This window comes from Salvia splendens, chromosome 2, assembly GCF_004379255.2.
Source record: "Salvia splendens isolate huo1 chromosome 2, SspV2, whole genome shotgun sequence".
Taxonomy (NCBI): Eukaryota; Viridiplantae; Streptophyta; class Magnoliopsida; order Lamiales; family Lamiaceae; genus Salvia; species Salvia splendens.
The window spans coordinates 13692686-13714771 of record NC_056033.1 but is presented as its reverse complement, the minus strand read 5'-3'; the positions used below and the strand labels follow the sequence as shown (position 1 = coordinate 13714771).

Genomic DNA, 22086 nt, shown 5'->3' with positions numbered 1-22086 from the left:
ATTGATAATATTATTATTTAATAATTTAGCATTTATAAATTTTTATTTATTCAAACAAATTTGTTATTAATCAAATTTGCTACTATTAAATTCAAGAACAATTACAAAAAATATTGGAAATCCCCCGTTGAATAAATATCAACTGAGACTCGTTCATAACACAAATTCTATAAATTATTATAAATTATCATTATATTTTTGTGTACAATTGAACTATAAAATAATATATTGTGTCTCAATATGCTGTACTCTCCAATAAAGATTCATTACTTTGAAGGGGTCTATAGTATCATACTTTATACTAATATTTATAAATGTAATACCTTGTACATTTAAATAACAATTTATTGCGTATAGTTTATTTATTTTTAAAATATTTTTTTAAATAAAAATTTATGCCCCTTCCGTCTCATTAAAAATCAAACGTTTTCTTTTTTGAATTGCCCAATTAGAAATAAAACATTTCCTAATCTAGAAACAACTCTATCTCTACTTTTTTTTATCTTTCTTACTTTACTCTATCTTCATTAACTCACAAAACATCACCACATAAAATCCTATTCCCAAATATTGCATATTTAATGGGACGGAGGGAGTATTTGTTTTGGTTTTTGTGTTTAAGAATTTGATTTTCAAATGTCTTAAAAGTTGGCCAACATAGAGCGAGAGTGCAGACTAGCAAAAAAGTATTCCCTTTGTCCCATTAAAAATGAAACGTTTTACTTTTTGAGTTATCCCATTAAAAACAAAACGTTTCTTAAAATGGAAACAACACCATCTCTACTTTTTCATCTCTTTTTCTTTATTCTCTCTTCATTAGCTCAAAAAACAACACTACATAAAATCTCGTGTCAAAAAACAAATGTTTCATTTCTAATAGGACCAGGGACGGAACTAGAAATTTAGGTAAGCCGGTGCTGAAAAATAAAAATTATTAATAATATTAATAATTCATTTTCCGAGCCAATTAGTAAACTACCTAATTGAGCATAGATAAAAAACAACAAAATGAATTAAATTTTACTAAAGATAGTATTTCATTTGATGAACAAAGTAATATATATTTTCCATCCTTGGATATGATAATCAAATTACTGTTAAAAATCATATGCATTTAATTTCAAATCAGTATCAAAATAATGCATTTAATAAATATTTTCCATCCTTGGCGTTCAAAACGATAGTTTTTATTTGAAAAAGATAAAAAAGAAAATAAATAAAGAAAGATGCTTATTATAATAAAAACATAGTTTTGTACACTTCAATACCTAAAAAAAAACATTTTGTACATGTATGTGATGATTGAGAAAAAAAAATTCATAGTTTATTATACTAAGTTCGAGATAAATAAATAAGTATTATGGAAACATGCAAATTAATCTGTTAAATATATACACACTATTAGTGTTTAATATTAATACTATTATTCAACAAAAAAGAGTGCATCTTCGATTATATCATTGTTTTAATTTATTTAAGAAATATACGTACACACAAAATGGAAAGTGGACCCCACGTGACAGCTGTAAAGTAAAATGCGTAATTATTTTTTTAAATTTAACCCTTTCCTTTTCCCTTTTTTGGCTTTCACTCTCTCTCCTCCCCCCCTCTTCTGTCTGTATAAAATTAAAACTAGCCGCAGCTGAAACAAAAGCAGTGACGACCATGGTGAAAGTTCTACGACCGAGACCGGCCAAGCCCTCGCTGGAGCGGCGGCTTGGCCCACTGTATCTCCGTCCCTGAATAGGACGGAGGGAGAATATAAGATCCAATTGCTTATGTTTTGGCCTATCTATCTCTGCCATCAATTTTATATTTTCATTAAGAATAATACTATATTTTTTACATATACTTTTAATATTGAAAATATCTTCCTAAAAATAATTGTATAGTTTAATGTTTACATCTATTTTATTTATAAGTTATTTAAATGTTAATGTTAAGTAGTATAGTATACTTCAAATATTTATAGAATTTTAATATCATGAAGATATTTATATTCTGATTTCAAAAGTTATTTATACATATTAAACAATTAAAATAATAAAGCAAACATAAAAGAAACATATTATATTCTGATTTGTAAAGTAATTATACATACTAAGCAATTAAAATAATAACATGGAGTATAAAATAATAAATAAAAGTAAAAAAAAGATAGAAAAAGATCAAAGAAACGAAAAGGATTTATATGGAGTATTTAAAGTTTAATTTTTTCAAGATACTCTATTTAATTAATTAGTTTGTTATTTGTGCATAAGGGTATATTAGTCTCAGAAAAATTGATATTTTTAAGATGAACTAATTTCAAGTAAACTAGCATTTAGGACTTGTTTTGTTTGTCATATAGAGGTCATTTAAATTATGTATATGTGCCTATCATGTGTTCTGTTTGACATACACCATAAATGCACAGCCCTACAAATGGGCTTTGGCCCGTTTCTTTTTGGCCATATAATGGCGTTAGTGTATCGGGGTGTAGCCCTACGATACATATTAGGCGTGTAACAGGCTTTGAGGTAAACCAATAACGCCACTTTGAACATGAGTAGAAAATTGGGGGAATTGTAACATAACATTCCCAAACCAACACAAGCCCTTTGAACAAATCTGTGCAGAAGAGAAGCGACACTCCCACCGCAACGAGAGATTTCAGGTGAGTTTGTTCTTTGTTTTGTTTGCATTGATTAATTTTTTCGAAGGCTACAAACCCAATTTGAATTTGTAATTTTGAATTAATCCTCATACCGATTCATTCCCAAAATTTTTAACTGAAGGCTACAAAACCCATGGAATCTCCCCTTGTAATTGAATAATTTGAATTTGTAATTTTGAATCCAACCTAAGTGAATTTTGCAATCGAATTGATTAATTCATTTGAATTTGAATTTTTTTGGAGGCTAAAAAACCTAGATCGAATTAATTTTGAATCTGCCTTTCAGTTAATGTAGCAAACGAATTGATTAATTCATTTGGCGATTTTCGAATGCAATCCGGTGTTATAGGTTATATGGATTGTAGAATTACGTGGCTGAATCGTTTTGTGCGTCTCGACGTGTGATTTGGGGGTTTTGAATGCATATGAGACCGCGAAATAGATGTTAATTGAGATGTCTGGTTTAAAGATAAAGAATTAAAGATGCTGAATTTTGGTTGAACTCAGTGAGAAAAATGGGAATTTTGAAGTTTTCCACTGCAATGGTGAATTGATTAATTTTTTCTCATCCAATTGCTTACTTTGAATTTGTAATTTTGAATCCAATCGATTCACAAATATAGTGTGAGAAATATACTATAATTTCAGCAACTTGTTGTGTGAATTAACTTAATATTGATGTTGCATCGTACAATTTGTGATGTAGAGAATCCACAGATTTGTGGTTTTTATTTGAAAAATGAAAGAGTAGTTGAATAGAAACTAAGCTTCCTTTATTAGAATAATGAAAGATTAGTTGGAATTGAAACTTAGTTGTATTTTTATTCACAGATGAGGGAACATAAGAAGCAAAATGCTTATGTGAGGCAAATAATTGAGGACATAATGTGGACTCACACGGTGGCGCGAATTTGTATCTTGTACATGATTTTTCGCAAAGTTTCGAAGAAAAGGAGGCGAGCTGAATTTGCGTTGGCTTACGACATTCTGAATCGAGTACCGATGCAGATTCAACGTCTAAACAGACTGGTTGGGGTAACTGACACAGATTGTCTAGTTAATTGTAGGATGGACCGGAATACGTTTGGAAGGTTGTGCTCATTGTTTACAGAGTTGGGAATGTTACGCGTCCGGAGGTTCGTAGGGATAGAAGAGCAAGTCGCCATTTTTCTAGGTGTCATAGCACATCACAAGAAAAACCGTATGGTTTGATTTGAACATTGGCGATCAGGGAACACAGTTTCATTCTACGTTCATGAGGTCCTTGTAGCAGTATTAAAGTTGCATTCCTTGTTCTTGGTCAAACCCGAGCCAATTCGCGAAGATTGTGTAGATTGGCGATGGAAATGTTTTCAGGTATGTTTTATATTTTAGTTGCGAAGACTATTCTTTTTGGAATAAACTATATATTCAGCATTTCACTACGTGAGTGTGTGGCTACTTCTTGTGCATACAGGGGTGTCTTGGTGCTCTTGATGGCACCAAGATATTAAGCAGGAGAGTGCACCACTGATATTCAATATTTCTGACACTACCGTGCCCGTAGAGGATCTCAATCGGATGTATAAGCCATTAGATGGAGTTGGAATGGCACCGACCGCAGAGCTAAGCGTGTCCGTCTCTTCTCCTCCCATGCCCAAAGTGCCAAAGATGAAACGCAATTTGTTTGGAAACGGGTTCACGACTGTGGGTAGTCAGTCCAATAACGTGGATATGGACCCGAGTATGGGGAAGAAATACCCCCCAAAGCCGAAGAAATTTCCTCCAAGCAATTTAGGTTCGCCACATGGAAGTTCATGTGGCTCTTCGAACACCTACAAGTATTGATGGCTATAATCGACCTTGTTTGTTCAAACTAAATTTTGTTGTATTTTCTAATTCACGTTTTATGTTGTATTTGTCTTCGTTCTACTCTATTAAGCTAGGTTGTGTATGTGATCTATCTTGTGTAGGTTTTGTTGGAATATCTATGTGGAAATTCAATCAATGTGATCAATATTTGCTGATTAAGGTTTTCCTTCAAATGCAGCTGATTTAGGAATACTAGGAAATCGTTTACTGATTAAGGTTTTCCTTCAAATGCAGCTGCATACCCAAATTCTTTTTTTGTGCTAGTCTCTTGGTTTTATAAATTTGTTACGTTGTTACATTATATTAAAGCTTCCACCTAGCACAAGAGTTCAATGTATTAATCAGATGTTTCGCTTTATACATTTCAAGCATTTGAGAACTTTGATAATTTTTTAACATGGATATGCTTTCAAAGGAATATAAAAACACCAAATGCACAGTAGGTAGGGCATTGTCTCCAAATGTTGTTCAAGAACATGATTCTTCCTACAAAAGATGATAGATAATAATATAATCTACAGACAATTGCAACAGGCCAACGTTGAAGAGGGGCTTCCAAAAAAAAAATTTCAGACAGAAAATAGGCTTTATAAATTATATCAGGCAAGCCATCGACCTACGCCACCCCTTCACTCGTTGTAGATTCTCCCATCTAGCCCGAACCATATTTCGCAAGCACACGAAACAGGAACGCGATACGGTCATCATCCGGCATCCCAAGAAAGAAATCCAACCTTTCCACCTTCTCCAGAATAATCTCCCCTGCATCAAACTTTTGCTCCCTTGTTAGTCCAGGCAAGCGGCCTAGTTCCGCAAATACTTCCTTCTGTGATTTGCTCAGATCGAACTCATAACCAATGCGGTGGGATAAACTCTCCAACCTCGCATTGGTGGCATCATTCATTTTCCCCAACAGTTCAATGAGACCATCTATAGAATGGTCAGCCTTTCTCTTTTTCCCACCCGTAGTCCGAGCAGCTTTCTCACGGTTAGTGTTGCCTAAGCTTTCAACCGGAGCATTAGGAGGAGTGTTGGTCTGACTCAGTGGATGAGAAGTGGGCACATCAGTAGAGCCAACAGAGTGGCCAATCCCACCTCCATCGCTTGAGCCTGAGGCGGTGTCACCGCATCCATCAAACCAGTAGCTGATCCCCCATCAGCCCTATCCTTACCAAAGATGACCTGCCAATGGTCCCAGAATGGCCAGCTCTTATCCCTCATGTAGCGAGCATGGGGGTCTTGCTGTACATAGGAATTCGTAACATAACGTACACCATCAGAATTGCCAATGTGAAGCAAACATATTGAGTATTATTTTTAAAACTAACTTGAAAACATGATGATATCCATTAGAACGAGATTTTGTACCTTGACAATTTGCGACCACTGATCGTCGTCGTAATCTATCTTGTAGTCGTCGTGGAGGTTGAACCCCACACCGCTACGACTCAAGATTCCACGCAAAGAATTGTAGAATCTTTTCCAGGAAGTGAGCTTTGAGTTAATATGAGGAGTTGGTTTGATGTCAGTGTTGTGGTAATGCTTCTTTAGGGCTTCCTCGAGTCTGCCAAGGTACCCTGTCCGAAATCCATTATCGGCTTTCCATCCGGTGACGACGAGGTCCTTCAGCGCAACCACAAGAATCTCCTCCTCACGGTATGACCAAGTTCGGCGGGTTCGGTCACCGTTGCCTCTCCTTGACCGTCCAAGGCGGGAATTCACTAAACCACAAAAAAATCACCCAATTGAAACTGTAAAGCACCGCAAGATCTAAGAACGAAATGCGAATTCACTGGTGCTTTCAAATAAATTACCAAACGAAATGATGTTGAACCCTACAAAAATAAACTCTCTTTGATTAAATTCTGGGATAGCTATATGTACCTTGCGAACTCGGCACATCAGCAGAAGTGAACCTTGAACGCATGTAGTCAGACATCTTCAACAGGACAAAGTGAAAATAGCTTCTACGGAATTTGCGAGGCGAGTGTGGAACGCTGAAATGGAAGAGAGGCGGAAATGAGTTGTAATATATGTTCTCCAATTTAGGGTTGGGTATTGTGGTATTTGATTTACAGCAAACCAAACAGCTGTAATGAATAACCCAACTTCTAATTTGTGACTTTTTTATCTGGCCTCTCCTTATCTTCCCTAAACCCTATTGGACAAACAGAACAAGTCCTTAATGTACTATTTTTTACTAAATTTGTTTATTTTTATGGCCAACCACGTTATGGCTATTAGGCATCACTCTTGGTTAAATCTATTGACGTGGTCAATTGTATAATAAGTCAAAATCTAGAATCAAACACTTAGGGCATGTTCGCTATTCAAGAAATGAGCAGAATTGACCCCAATTCTATGCATTTTACCGTGTTCAGTTTGCATTATATATTTCTTGGTGGCCCTAGAAAAAAGTTAGGGCCCGCACTGTTCATCAGAATTACACATGATACATTTCTCTCAAAAAGGGTGGTTTTCAAATCAGTGTTCTTTATTGTAACCAAGAATTGAGTGCAGGATTACTTTTTTACCCATTTCTTTTTCAATTCCCCTTATTCCCCTTTCTCTTTCATAAGGGATTTTTTGTCCTCACACACTCTTGCAACTCTTAAAGCTGCGTTCATTTCTTGCAAAGTGAACACATATGCCCAATTTCAATTCAGTGGGCCATACCCACGTAAATCAGACCATTATTTCTCTTTCATTCCCTAACAAGGAAAGTGAACACGTCCTTAGCCTCTGCCAGTGCAAACTCTTGTGAAATTCATCTTATTTTCTTTTTAGAGAACTGAAAAAATGATATTCGAGAATTATATTGAAAACATGAATGGACACCCCTTGTTTTCAATTGCATGGCCACTGGTCTCATCTCAAACAGTTTCATGCGCCACTGGTCTCATAAAACTGTGCATTAATTAATTATACTAATGTGAAAAAATTGATTGCGCCATTGGTCTCATTTCTCATGAAACTGTGTGATAAGTTTGTTGGTTTCTTTTGCTAGAGAATAATAAAATTAAAACGCGTGTACAAGAATATTGGAAACAAGCCTGTCTGTCACACCATTATTACACCCATAGAATTGAAGAAATTTCCAAATCAAAACAAAATTAAAATTAAGTTATCCTATAATTTTGTAAGCCCAATAAATAATAAAAGCCCCCACAAAAACAATCCACACAAGAAAATGAAGTGTAAAATCTTAGCATCAGGCCAGAAATCAGCCATTTACACACTCCCAAAGCCCAATCAATCGACCGAAGCCCGCATTTCCTTCTCCTCACAGGTATCGAGCGCCAGAGTGGCCATCAAGGGCTCATGCGGGCTGAACAGGGCCCAAATCCAGGCCCGCATCGAGGCGTCCAGCGCAGTAACCGCAGAGTCACTGTACGAAGTGCTGGGAATTGGAGAGAGCGTGAGTTCGGTTTCCGACATAAAAAAACGTACAAGAAAATGGCCAGAAAGTACCATCCGGACGTTTCGGAACCGGAGCGAGTGGACGAGAACAGTCGGAGATTTATTATGGTGAAAGAGGCTTGTAGGAATATTTATTCCTATATGTGACCTATGTAGATATTGGTTTAATATTAAAGATTAAGTTCAAAACATATCAATTGGATTCTAATATAAAAGACGATACCGTGATGGATCGGTTTCGATTAAAGAATTAGAATCGGGTGTATTGATAACCCTCCTCTCCTACCTCTAATTATAATGTTATAATATATATATATATATATATATATATATATATATATATATATATATATATATTATATACTAATAGAATAAGTATATGTATGTATAAATGAGTTGATTATATATGTGTGTTGTCGTACATGCATTAAGTTGACCATAATTATGGCAGTTAATTATGAATTAACTGTAATCATGTATAAGTATTGCATGTATATGAATATATATAGACGTGCATATGTGTAATGTGAGGAATCAGTTTCTAATCAGTTTCAAAAACTGATTCTACCGAATCGATGTGTCGATTTCCATATTAGATCAGTAAAGTTTCCAAATGGAAAGACACCTCCGTTGATCCCTTCACGAAGAGTCACTTCTCGCCTATATAAAGAGATGGTCTGTGCATGAAATAAACATCATCAACAAATGCTTACAGTGTACAGTTAGCATTACACATATTTATACACATATATATACAAAGTGCTCTTGATTCCTTATCCATTAAAGGGATCAAATAGAAGGCTTGAGGTCAAGGAGAGGATAAACATCAATAGCAGCTTAAGGGGAAACATCAAATAGTGGATCCAACCCTACATCAAATTAATAAGCATGGACGGAGGTTGGTGATTCTATCCCCACTTTATAGTATAAATGTTATGGTAGAATTAATTCAAATCTAGAATTAGATTTCATTATCGAAACTGGTAAAGCATCGAAAGATGGCTAACAATTGGTATCAAAGCCAATCTAGATTTGGTTAATTCACCAATTTTTAAGTGTTTCAAAATGAAATATGAATGTCTTTATTTCGTTTTGATGTTATTTGATTCCGCTGCGCATTGGGTGATTGTTTCATGGAATGCTGAAACATGAAAATCGAAGGGAGAATTCAGAATACAGAGAAAACGCCCGACCCGGGCGTTGTCAAAAAATGCGTCGGTTTACAAACGCCCGACCGGGCATTTAGACGGTATACAAACACCCAACCGGGCGAACTCTCTGGAATCATCGATGCTAACGCCCGACCGGGCGTTTAGACGGTATACAAATGCCTGACCGGGCGAACTTTCTGGAATCATCGATGCTAAACACCCGACCGGGCGTTTAGATGGTATAAAAACGCCCGATCGGGCGAACTCTCTGGACTCACCAATAACAATTCCGTACATGTTATTTTTAATCCTTTTAAGTTGCATATTGATGTTATATGACATGTTAATCACCAAAGTGGTCTTGTTATATAATATTATGATTATGGAAAAGGATGTAAATTTATTTATTTATTGATCATGATTAAAGGATGCTAAATGACATGAAAGTTGATTGGTCAATAACTTTATTATCTATATACTTGGAGATCACCCAAAGGTGGATCATTGTATATAAGTTAATAAAACGAAAAGGATTAATCTTGTCTACAGTATCACATGTAGTATGTATACCCAAAGGCAACATGCTTATTTGATATGTGTATGATACAATTGATCATTAAAGTATATTCTAGCATCGATGATAGTATGTGTGTTTAAGTATTGCCCAAAGGTTGCTTGAATGCATGTTGTTTAAAGGTTATTACAGTTATCTGAATCGGTGTTTTAAAGTTCAAAGCACTAATTGTAAGCATGTGTAAATGTTGCAGCTTCGTCTAATATATATGCATCTGCAAACTCTGTCGTAAAGTTCAATGGGCAGAACTATGGTGAATGGTCAGAACAGATCCGGTTTTCACTGGGTGTTATGTCACTTGACCATGCCATACTTACGGAAGATGAGCCTGCAGCCATTACGGAAGAGAGCTCCGAAACGGACAAGTCTCGATATGAGACTTGGGAGCGCTCTAACAGGCTAAGTCTCAATCTTATGAGGATGACGATGGCGGAAAGTTTTAAGCCATCTATGCCTAAGACAGAGAGTGCAAAGGAATTCATAGAAAAGATAAAGGAGTGTTCACAATCGGAATTGACCGACAAGTCAATTATAGGGAGCTTAATGAGTGAACTCACTACAAGAAAGTTTGACTGGTCACAGCCTATTCATGATCATGTAACACACATGTCAAACTTGGCAGCAAGGCTCTCGACCTTGGGAATGGAGGTTCACGAACAGTTCTTGGTTCAATTCATCATAAACTCTCTTCCTATTGAATTTGGCCAGTTCCAGGTGAATTATAACACCATAAAAGATAAATGGGACCTTAAAGAACTAAAGGCCATGTTGGTACAAGAGGAAGGGAGACTAAAGAAGGTGGGTGGCTAAGTTGTGAATCTAATGGGTCATGGAGGAGCAAGCACCAGTAAGGGAAAGACAAGTAAAAGGGACAAACGCAAGGATTCTTCTTATCCTAAAGGTCCCGAAAAGAAGATCCAGAAGGAAAGGAAGTGTTTCTTCTGTAGAGAAATGGGACACTTCAAGAAGGATTGTCCGAAAAGAATTCATGGTTTGATAAGAAAGGTAAACATAACAGTTTCGTTTGCTTTGAATCGAATCTTATTGAAGTGCCTAATAATACTTGGTGGTTAGATTCTGGTGCTACTACTCATGTGTCTCATATTGAACAGGGATTCAATACAATCCGGCCTATAAAAGGAAGTGAACAATACTTGTTCATAGGAAACAGGATGAAGGCACAAATTAAAGGCATCGGGACCTACAGACTGATCTTAGACACAAGATGTCATATAGATCTTAAGGAATGTCTCTATGTACCAGATTGTGCTAGAAATCTTGTATCTGTTAGTAGGTTGGATAGATTAGGTTTTAAAATCAAGTTTGTAAATAGTGTATTCACATTGTACAGAAATGATTACTTCTATGGAAGTGGTACTTTGTTTGATTCACTCTATAGTTTCAATCTTGATGCAAAGTTTTCTGAATCCTTATTTAATATTGAAAGTAGAGGCATAAAACGTGGTATGTCAAGTGAATGTTCGGCTTACTTGTGGCATCAAAGACTAGGTCACATATCCAAAGAAAGGATAATGAGGTTGGTAAAGAATGAAATTCTTCCTCAATTGGATTCTAGTGAACTAGATATGTGCATAGATTGCATAAAGGGAAAACAAACTAAACACATAGTAAAGAATCCAGCCACAAGGAGTTCTCAACTTCTTGAGTTAATTCATACTGATATATGTGGTCCTTTTGATGCACCTTCATGGGATGGTAGAAATTATTTTATCACATTCATTGATGATTTCTCACGATATGGTTATATATATCTATTGCGTGAAAAGGCAGAATCGGTGAATGTCTTGAAGATATTCATAGATGAAGTGGAAAGGCAATTAGATAGAAAAGTAAAAGTTGTGAGATCAGATAGAGGTGGTGAATTCTACGGAAAATTTAATGAGTCCGGACAATGTCTGGGCCCATTTGCAAAGTACCTCGAAAGTAAGGGCATTTGTGCACAATATACAATGCCCGGTACTCCGCAGCAGAATGGTGTAGCGGAAAGGCGGAATCGTACTCTTTTGGATATGGTTAGATGCATGTTAAGTGGATGTAATTTACCTCTTTCGTTGTGGATTTATGCATTAAGGACTGCAACGTATATGCTTAATCGAATTCCTAGTAAGGCAGTTCCAAAGACCCCTTTTGAACTGTGGACAGGAAGGAAACCGAGTTTAAAGCATATACGTATTTGGGGTTGCCCTGCAGAAGTAAAGTTGTATAATTCACATGAAAAGAAATTGGATTTAAAGACGGTCAGTGGATTCTTCATTGGCTATCCAGATAAGTCGAAGGGATATACATTCTATTGTCCTAACCATAGTACGAGGATAGTTGAGACGGGAAATGCTAGATTCATTGAAAACAATGAAACTAGTGGGAGTGATGAACCTCGAAAAGTGGACCTTAATGAAGTTCAAGAAAAGGTTGTTCATCCACCTTTTGTTGCACCTAAGATTGTTGTTCCTATTGAGCAACATGAAGTGCATAACCCACCTGTTGAGATTGAAGATGAATCAGTCATAATTCAAGAACGGAATGATGAACCAATAGAGCCTTTAAGGCGATCAGTAAGGGAACGTCGATCGGCCATATCGGATGACTATGTGGTATATTCCGTTGAAAGTGAATGTGACTTGAGCATTGATAAAGATCCAATCTAGTTCCAACAAGCCATGGAAAGTGACAATTCTGAAAATTGGTTAAATGCAGCAAAGGATGAGATGAAATCTATGAGCGATAACGATGTTTGGGACATAGTAGAATTGCCTAAAGGTTTTAAAGCCATTGGTTGTAAATGGATCTTTAAAACGAAACGTGATTCAAAAGGTGACATTGAAAGGTACAAGGCTCGCCTTGTCGCCAAAGGTTTCACTCAAAAGGATGGCATTGACTACAAAGAAACCTTCTCTCCAGTTTCAAAGAATGATTTTTTAAGAATTGTGTTGGCTTTGGTGGCTCATTATGATTTAGAGCTTCACCAAATGGATGTAAAGACGGCTTTCCTAAATGGAGTACTTGCAGAAGAGGTATACATGAAACAACCCGAAGGATTCATGATAGAAGGACAAGAAGGTTTAGTATGTAAGTTGAGAAAGTCAATATATGGACTCAAACAAGCTTCTAGACAATGGTATATAAAGTTTAATGATATCATTGTTTCATTTGGTTTTGTAGAGATCATCGTTGATAGATGTATCTATATTAAAATCAGTGGGAGCAAGTTTATTATATTGGTCCTATATGTTGATGACATTTTGCTAGCTGCAAATGACATGAGTTTACTACATGATGTAAAGAAGTATCTCTCTTTGAACTTCAAAATGAAGGATATGGGTGAGGCATCTTATGTGATCGGAATAGAAATATTTCGGGATAGATCACAAGGATTATTAAGTTTGTCTCAGAAAAGTTATATCAATAAAGTCTTAGAGAGATATAGAATGGACAAATGCTCCGCAGGAATTGCTCCAATTCAGAAGGGAGATAAATTTAGTAAAATGCAATGTCCGAAAAATGAATTGGAGCGTAAGGAGATGGAAAAGATTCCCTATGCATCAGTGGTTGGGAGTTTGAACTATGTTCAAACATGTACTCGACCAGATATCACCTTTGCGGTTGGTATGTTGGGTCGATATCAAAGTGATCCCGGAATGGACTATTGGAAGGCTGCAAAGAAAGTCCTCAAGTACTTGCAAGACACCAAAGAGCACATGCTTACGTATAGAAAATCCGATCATCTAGAGGTCATTGGATATTCAGATTCAGACTATGCCGGGTGCGTTGATAGTAGAAAGTCAACGTTTGGCTATTTGTTCCTTTTAGCAGAGGGAGCAGTATCATGGAAAAGTGGAAAACAGTCTGTCATTGCTACTTCCACTATGGAGGCCGAATTTGTGGCATGCTTTGAGGCCACTGTTCACGGATTATGGTTGCGGAACTTCATTTCAGGGCTTAGAATTGTCGACTCTATAGCTAGACCGCTGAAAATTTATTGTGATAATTCCGCAGCTGTCTTCTTCTCAAAGAACGATAAGTACTCGAAGGGTGCTAAGCACATGGAGTGGAAATACTTATCGGTTAAAGAAGAAGTGCAGAAACAAAGAGTGTACTTTGAGCATATTAGGACGGATATGATGGTAGCGGATCCGTTAACTAAAGGACTACCACCCAGTATGTTTATTGGCCATGTAGAGCGTATGGGTATTATAGATAAAGCTTTGCTATTTTAGATATGTGCTCATGTATTGTAAAACACTCTTGTGAATTCAATAAAAGTTATGTTTCTGCTTGTTTATATGTTATCATTAAAGTTTGTATACAGTATGGATGTTTAGATAACATATGTTGAATTGAGAATTAAAGTTCATCTCAATGAAAGGTTTATTCATATAAAGTTAGAATTGATTTGTGATACATGAAAGGAATCATGTCGACTAAATGATTGTGTGACCGCCATGATTCAATCAAGTCTAGCTTATAGGTATTTAAAGGATATATGAACTTGATTGTAAAGTGCGCATAAAGGATTATTAAACCATTTAAAGCTACAAAGGTCAAGTGGGAGAATGTAGGAATATTTATTCCTATATGTGACCTATGTAGATATTGGTTTAATATTAAAGATTAAGTTCAAAACATATCAATTGGATTCTAATATAAAAGACGATACTGTGATGGATCGGTTTCGATTAAAGAATTAGAATCGGGTGTATTGATAACCCTCCTCTCCTACCTCTAATTATAATGTTATAATATATATATATATATATATATATATATATATATATATATATATATTATACTAATAGAATAAGTATATGTATGTATAAATGAGTTGATTATATATGTGTGTTGTCGTACATGCATTAAGTTGACCATAATTATGGCAGTTAATTATGAATTAACTGTAATACATGTATAAGTATTGCATGTATATGAATGTATATAGACGTGCATATGTGTAATGTGAGGAATCAGTTTCTAATCAGTTTCAAAAACTGATTCTACCGAATCGATGTGTCGATTTCCATATTAGATCAGTAAAGTTTCCAAATGGAAAGACACCTCCGTTGATCCCTTCACGAAGAGTCACTTCTCGCCTATATAAAGAGATGGTCTGTGCATGAAATAAACATCATCAACAAATGCTTACAGTGTACAGTTAGCATTACACATATTTATACACATATATATACAAAGTGCTCTTGATTCCTTATCCATTAAAGGGATCAAATAGAAGGCTTGAGGTCAAGGAGAGGATAAACATCAATAGCAGCTTAAGGGGAAACATCAAATAGTGGATCCAACCCTACATCAAATTAATAAGCATGGACGGAGGTTGGTGATTCTATCCCCACTTTATAGTATAAATGTTATGGTAGAATTAATTCAAATCTAGAATTAGATTTCATTATCTAAATCGGTAAAGCATCGAAAGATGGCTAACAAGGCTTACGAGACTCTCTCCAATCCGCAGAGGAAAGCTCTCTATGATAGGAATCTCGCCGTAGGCCATGCCCAGCTACTTTTCTTTCCGATTAATTTTCATCTCCTATTTTTTTAATTGCTTTTAAATTGACGATATATTCTGTAATTCTGCTTTTAACTGTGAAATGGAGTTCTTCTTAGTTTCATTGTTTGGATGTAAAACTAACCATGTCGATTCCAGAAAGAACACCGGCTTGAACAGAATAAGTGTAGTTCAGGCGGGTGGACTTGTGAGCATATCAATGCCCTCATAATCTGATATGACAAAGCCCTGCAATGAGCAATCAGAGTAGGTGATTTGAAATTGTTTCATCATGATTTTAGGGAAGTTGATAAAATTTTGATAGTTACCTCAAATTTTAGTATGTCCTTGAGGAAGCCAGTGATGAGATCGCGGTTAGCATGCATCTTCGTTCCGTTCCAGCTCGAGAAAGAGATCATAATTGTGGCAACGCCTTTACTGATGGAATCATAGTAGGCAGGCATGTGGATGCTAAACAGTTCTTTGGCGTCAATGACAGTGTCGCTTTGGTCTATTCCCCTCGTTGTGCCTCCATCTCCCACGAAATGCTTTGCACAAGCTGCAACTTTTTCCCTATGAAATGAGGATGAAGTTTAGTCAGCTAATTTGCAAGATAAATAGTGAGAAGAAGAAAAGGAAACATACTTTCCAGCAATAAATGGAATGCCCCTCTTAGAGTCAGCTGGGGGATCGCCCTGCAAACCGGGGATCATCTCGGTCATGCTCTGAACAATCGTGTGATCCTCGCTGTAGCTCTCGTAGCAACGGCCCCATCTTGGATCCCGGCAGACCTATTAAATTATACAAAAGACCACAAATCAAGAAACACGATAAAACTGAATATATAGAAGCAGTGGATAAGAGAGGGGCAATGCTCAGCTTACAGCTATGCAGGGAGAGAAGGCGTATTGAATTCCGGTGGCCCTAACTTCAAGTGCAGTAGCTGCTCCAATCCTCTTTATAAGTTCAGGATCCCTATTTACAGGTACCAATATTAGTGATGTAATAAAGACTAAAATGGTCGCTTTATAGATGCAATCTTACACACAAATGCAATGCCTTAACTATCTATGTATATATGTATACCTGGTGGCACCAAGGCCAACATTGTGAGGAAAAATGGTAGCTTTATAGGCAGTGTTGTTGCCATGAACAGCATCAATCCCATAAATCATAGGTATCCCAAGCCGCGTTGAAAGAGACGCCTTTTGAATATTATTCACCATTTCCATCCAATCTGCAGGAGAAGCCTTAGGCTTTGGAACACTTCCTCCACCACTCAACACACTCCCTGCACAACAAAATTCCTTCCAATGTTGCAATAAATGAGACAAACAAAAATAAGAACTTGACAAAAATAAAAATGCATCATTATACCTATGAAATATTGCTTCATTACTTCGGGGGCGGCTACATTCCTTTCAAGTTGTATCATTTGTCCAATCTTCTCTTCAAGAGCCATTCTTTGCATCAAATCATTGATTCTTACATTTAAAGGTTGTTTGGGGTCTTTGTATTTGAGGTACTCTGCTTCTGAAAACATACTCATTTTGTTCATCCCCATAGCTGCTGTTGTTTCCATTGAAAATTGCTAGAAAAGAACTACACTTGCAACATACAAGAATACAGTAGCTTACAGTGTGTGTAAGGGCTGAAATATCTTTTCAATGGAAGCTATGGTTATATATATAGTTTGTAAAGAAGAGCTGAAATACTAAACTTTTATGGAGTATTTACAATATACATGGCTATTACATAATTTATAATATTACATTACACGTGAGTAAATTTAACTAATAGGAGTTAATTCTAGTAATAAATAAAAATAACCAAAATATCTTCAAATCTTATTAGAGTGATACAATTAAAATATCTTAAAATCTTACACTGTAGTACATACATATTTCTATCACAATTATGATTTAGAATATATTACATGTGAGTATTCAAAATATTACTTCATTTATTTCCTATTTCCTAAAAATAAGAACTTTTGAGATGACACAGATGTTAATATATGCCAGTTTTACTTCAAATATTTAATATTGAAGTAGTTGTATGAGGCGTGGTCTTTTCACAAAATTATTTTGATACTCCACTATCAAATCAAGTTTTCAGTTTAGTCCTTAATTGGAATTTTCTTTTTGTTGGTAATTTTTAGTTTTTTCCTTTAATTTTTTTCAATTTAATTATAAAAAACTTTTTCTACAATTATTTATAATTATTTTATAAGGAAAAATTAATAGTAAAAACCCTTTAGGCTTAGAAAGGTAGGTCTTGGGGAGAATTAGAACTCAATGCATCTGTCGCACGAACTCAGCTGACCGTTGACGTTGTCTCAGCGGGTTGTTGACTTGCTACTGGACTCTCAGCATTGAGCTAAGTGGACCGCTGACTACATCTCGGCGGACTGCTTGGTGGGAGGTCGACTCTGGCTTAATTTTTGCAATGGGCAACTGAACCTCCATCGACTGCTGGCACGCTCAGCGGCCACTAGCTTTGGGTTAGCAGAGTGCTGACATGGTCTGAATCCTCCGAGTTTCAATTTCAACCTTTTCTTGCATTTTCTTAGTCTATTTTGCACATTTCTTACAAAGACGTCAAAATACAAAATTGTACCAATAGTGCAATTAAAAAGGATACATTTTTACATAATTGACATTCAAAACCAACCAAATCTATGACTTAAAAATATGCAAAAACCTCAAACTTAACTATTTGTTTGTTCTCAAACAGACACATGAGAGAAACAAAACACGAAACACGGATGCTAAAGACTAGATTTCCTTGTTTCCCCGGAAACATGGATAAATAAATTGAGCATAACAGAACACAAATAAAATCAAGTAAGGTTATTAGTACAGTTTCATTATCAGCTCGTTGATCACCTTGAAAACATGCACTCACAATCCCAAGTGTTTTGAAATGAATACATGCTCTCAAAGTGTATAAAGTAATAAATAGAGACTCTCAGATCATTAATCATATAAATTTGTCATAAGCTTGCTCCAAATTTAATCCCTCGTCATACTTGTTGTGATTAAGTATTAAAATTTCATAATATTTTTGTTATTTTTGTGATATAAGTTACTCCCTCTGTCCCTTAAATTTTATCATAATTTGATCGGGTACGAGTTTTAAGAAATGTAACAGAAAGTGAGTTGAAAAAGTTAGTAGACAGTGGGTCCTACTTTTAAAGTAATAGTTTTATAATAAAATGTTAGTATGAATGAGTTAGTGAAATGTGGTGTCCATTACCAAAAATAGTAAAAAGTGAAATGTGACAAAATTTGTGGGACGGGCGAAAATAGAAAAATGTGATAAATTTTCCGGGACGTATTTGGTATACGAAAAATATTTAATAGTGGTTAAAATCCTAAAGCAACAGTAGAACTAAAAGTACTTTTACTCGGCCCCAATTAACTTCATGATACAAACTCTCTAGTGATTAGCCGTTTTTATTTTATTTTTATTTTGATTTTTATTTTTGTTTTTATTTTTGAGCGCCAACAAAAGTGTTATAGCATCCACATCTGTGCTCTTGCCAACGAGTATGGATGTGGGCCCGACCCCACTTTTTCTGCCTGCTCTTAGGTATGAGCACAACACCCACATCCGTGCTCTTCCGCAAGGACGAGCACAAGGGTCCCACCATTCCATTATTCAATTTAAATAAAAACATTTCCACAAAATTAAAATGCATTAAAAATACTCGGAATAATATTACAAAATACATTAAAAATTAAAAATTACATAATTAAAATCCTAAAAAATAAAAATTACATAATTAAAATCCTAAAAATTAAAAATTACATAATTAAACTCCTAAAAATTAAAAATTACATAATTAAATTCATAAAATTTAAAAACCCACTACTCGTGGCCGAATTTCGCCTACATGTGTTTGATTAGGTCTTCTTGTAGCTCAACGTGGATTCGAGTATCGTGCATTGTGTGCCTTGTTTCGATTCTCTCACCCACTGTCGTATGCACACCTCGGCGTGGGGGAGACCTCGCGCTTGAGCTTCCGGCTTCATCCTCGTCGTAAAAGCTAGCCGCCCTCGGTCCTTCGTCGGCTATAATCATGTTGTGTAAGATAATACACGTGTACATGATTTTGGTGATATTTTTCACGTACCACAGCCTAGACGGGGCCTTAACAATGTTGAATCGGGGTTTTGAAGGACCCCAAAGGCTCTTTCGACGTCTTTCCGCGCGGACTCTTGACGCTGCGCAAAAAGAACCCGTCTCGAGTCTTGCGGGTTGCTGAGCGTCTTCACGAAAGTCGACCACCTTGGGTAGATACCATCGGCGAGATAGTAACCCATGTGGTATACATTTCCGTTGACGGTGAAGTCGATCGCCGGTGCTACACCATTCAACACATCATTGAAGAGGGGTGAAGAATAGAGCACGTTCAAGTCGTTGTTGGATCCGGCAACACCGAAATATGCATGTCAAATCCATATGCGGTAGTCGGCGACCGCTTCAAGGATAAGTGTTGGGCCGCCGCCTTTGTGGCCGCTTATGTGTTGCCCCCTCCAAGCAGTCGGGCAATTCTTCAACCTCCAATGCATGCAGTCAATGCTGCCAAGCATACCGGGAAAGCCATGGACTGTTTCGTGAAGAGGAAGCAACCGTTGGCAATCATCGGTGGTGGGTGCAGGAAGGAATTCATCACCGAAAGCTGAACGAACCCCCTCGTAAAAATTTTTAAGACAAAGGATTCCAGTGAACTCATCGACATGCAAATACTCGTTGAAGAGGTCGGTCGTTTGCCCAGTAGCGAGTTGTCGGATGGCACAGGTACACTTCTGCAACGCCAAGAGACTTTGCTGACCGGCTGCATTTGGACCTGTTTGGAAGTATTCAACACGGGCGGACAATGTGTTGACAATACGCATAAACAAGCGCTTTGAAATGCGAAAACGGCGCCTAAAGTAATCTTACGGAAACCGCGGCTGGTCGGAAAAATATTCGGCAACGAGCCTTTCGTGGGCTCCCTCCCGGTCACGATGAATGTAGCGGCGAGTTGATCTAGTTGGTTGAGGAGGAGGGGCGGGGGTATTCGCTGCGACATATGCTTCATAAGCGGCACGATGTTGTTCGTAGTATTCTTGTTCTTCGTGCTCCGCTTCCGCAATGAGATGGGTGAAATCCATTTGAGGTTTTGAATGAGAGATGAAGGTGTAGATAAGTTGTACGAAAAATATGAATGAGAGATGATTTGATGTGAAAAATGGATGATGAATGTGTGTATTTATAGATGATTTTGGGGGAAAAAATTTAAAAAAATACAGAAAAATGGGCAAAAAAATGGCCATTTTTGGGAATTGTGATTTTTTTTTTTATTTCTTGGTATTATTTTAGATTTTTTTAAAAAATAAATAAATGATTTTCCAACGGATATGCCGTTGGCCAATCAGAACGCGCCACGTCGCCTACTCGCTGGCACGGACGTGCTCGATGCATCGAGCAGCGCCGTGCCAGCGGCGCGAGCGCAGCGACAGCGTCTCCGTGCCGTTGGCACGGATGGACGGACGACTGCATGCTCGCCGATGTGGATGCTCTTACACTTCACCAACCTAAATCCAGCGGCGGTGGTACAAAGCAACGTCACCATCAAATCTATGAAGCCTTTTCATTTTCGGAGAAAAGGGTAAAACAGGATACTCCCTACGCCCACATTCCAACGCTTAACCGCAACCCTACAATTTTTTTGTTATTTTTATATAGAGTTAAGGCCAAAATTGGTCCTAAACATATGATCATTTTACGATTTTGGTCCTAAACTTTATCTTTTGGATTTTTTGGTCCTATACATTTCAAATCGGATCACATTTGGTCCTGAACTAACAGTTCCGTTAAAAACTAACGGTCAACGAGTTTAATCTCGATTTTGACCAAATTGGATTTTTAATTCTGATTTTTTACTCCCTAATTAATTCCCTAATTATTTTAGTAAATATTCATTTAAAATATCAGAAATAAATTAATAGATTAGGGCTCCCACAGCAAATCCACCAGCATTCCGTCCACAAAAATCGTCTGATTCCCCTGAAATTCCACTACACCTTCCTCACCTTCATCACCGTCTTCTTATCCATGCACACCCACAAAATCGGATTCTGCTCCATCTCCCCTCCGCCGCACCAGATCGAGACATCGTGCGCGCCGCCGCCCTCGCTGAATCTCGCCTTTGTCGAGTACACCGCGCTCTCGGAGAAATGCTCCTGCCGCGACACCAGCGCGAATTTATTTTTTTGGTCAGAAACAAGTGTAGTTGAGAAATTAGGCTTTCCATGGCTTCAGAGTTGCGGGCATAGGAGTCGGAGTTCTAGTCAAGCGTATCGGGCAGTACACTGCTAGAGCAAAAGTATCGGGACGGGCAGAGGGGCAAATTCTGCCTCCACCGCCGTGAAATTGATCGGCTCGAAGCCGGTAACTGAATTCTTCTAGCTAAAGTGTCGTAGCATTTCTGATCTCTCTCTCAACACTTGTTTCTGATCTCCATAACTAGGGTTTGAGAGGAAGAGGAAGGAAGGAGATGAAAGATGAGAGGAAGGAAAAGATGAAAGAAAAGGAGCGATGTGAGGAAGATGAAATAAGCTCTAATCTATTATTTATTTCTGATATTTTAAATGAATATTCACTAAAATAATTAGGGAATTAATTAGGAAGTAAAAAATCAGAATTAAAAGTCTAATTTGATCAAAATCGGGATTAAACCCGTTGACCGTTAGTTTTTAACGGAACTATTAGTCCAGGACCAAATGTGATCCGATTTAAAATTTATCGGACCAAAAAATCCAAAAGATAAAGTATAGGACAAAAATCGTAAAATGATCGTATGTTCGGGAACAATTTTGGCCTTTAATCTTTTATATATCCCTTCTAAATATATACACACGACACACAC

The 22086-nt window shown here is 36.8% G+C and overlaps 1 protein-coding gene, 1 long non-coding RNA gene and 1 pseudogene across 2 annotated transcripts; 1 reads left to right on the top strand and 2 right to left on the bottom strand.

Moving 5' to 3' along the window:
- Nucleotides 1–2509: 2509 nt before the first annotated feature.
- Nucleotides 2510–4666, top strand: LOC121761489. Its single transcript, XR_006042002.1, has 3 exons — nucleotides 2510–2656; nucleotides 3488–4012; nucleotides 4113–4666. It is a non-coding gene; the product is annotated as an uncharacterized LOC121761489 (long non-coding RNA).
- A 493-nt stretch (nucleotides 4667–5159) lies between these two features.
- LOC121774189 lies at nucleotides 5160–6446 on the bottom strand. The gene is made up of 4 exons (XM_042171109.1): nucleotides 6392–6446; nucleotides 5876–6228; nucleotides 5603–5749; nucleotides 5160–5543 (listed from the first exon to the last, which is right to left on the bottom strand). Exons 1-4 carry the CDS (start codon nucleotides 6444–6446, stop codon nucleotides 5160–5162), a joined length of 939 nt encoding a protein of 312 aa, XP_042027043.1.
- An 8842-nt stretch (nucleotides 6447–15288) lies between these two features.
- LOC121774166 lies at nucleotides 15289–16731 on the bottom strand (annotated as a pseudogene).
- Nucleotides 16732–22086: the final 5355 nt, after the last annotated feature.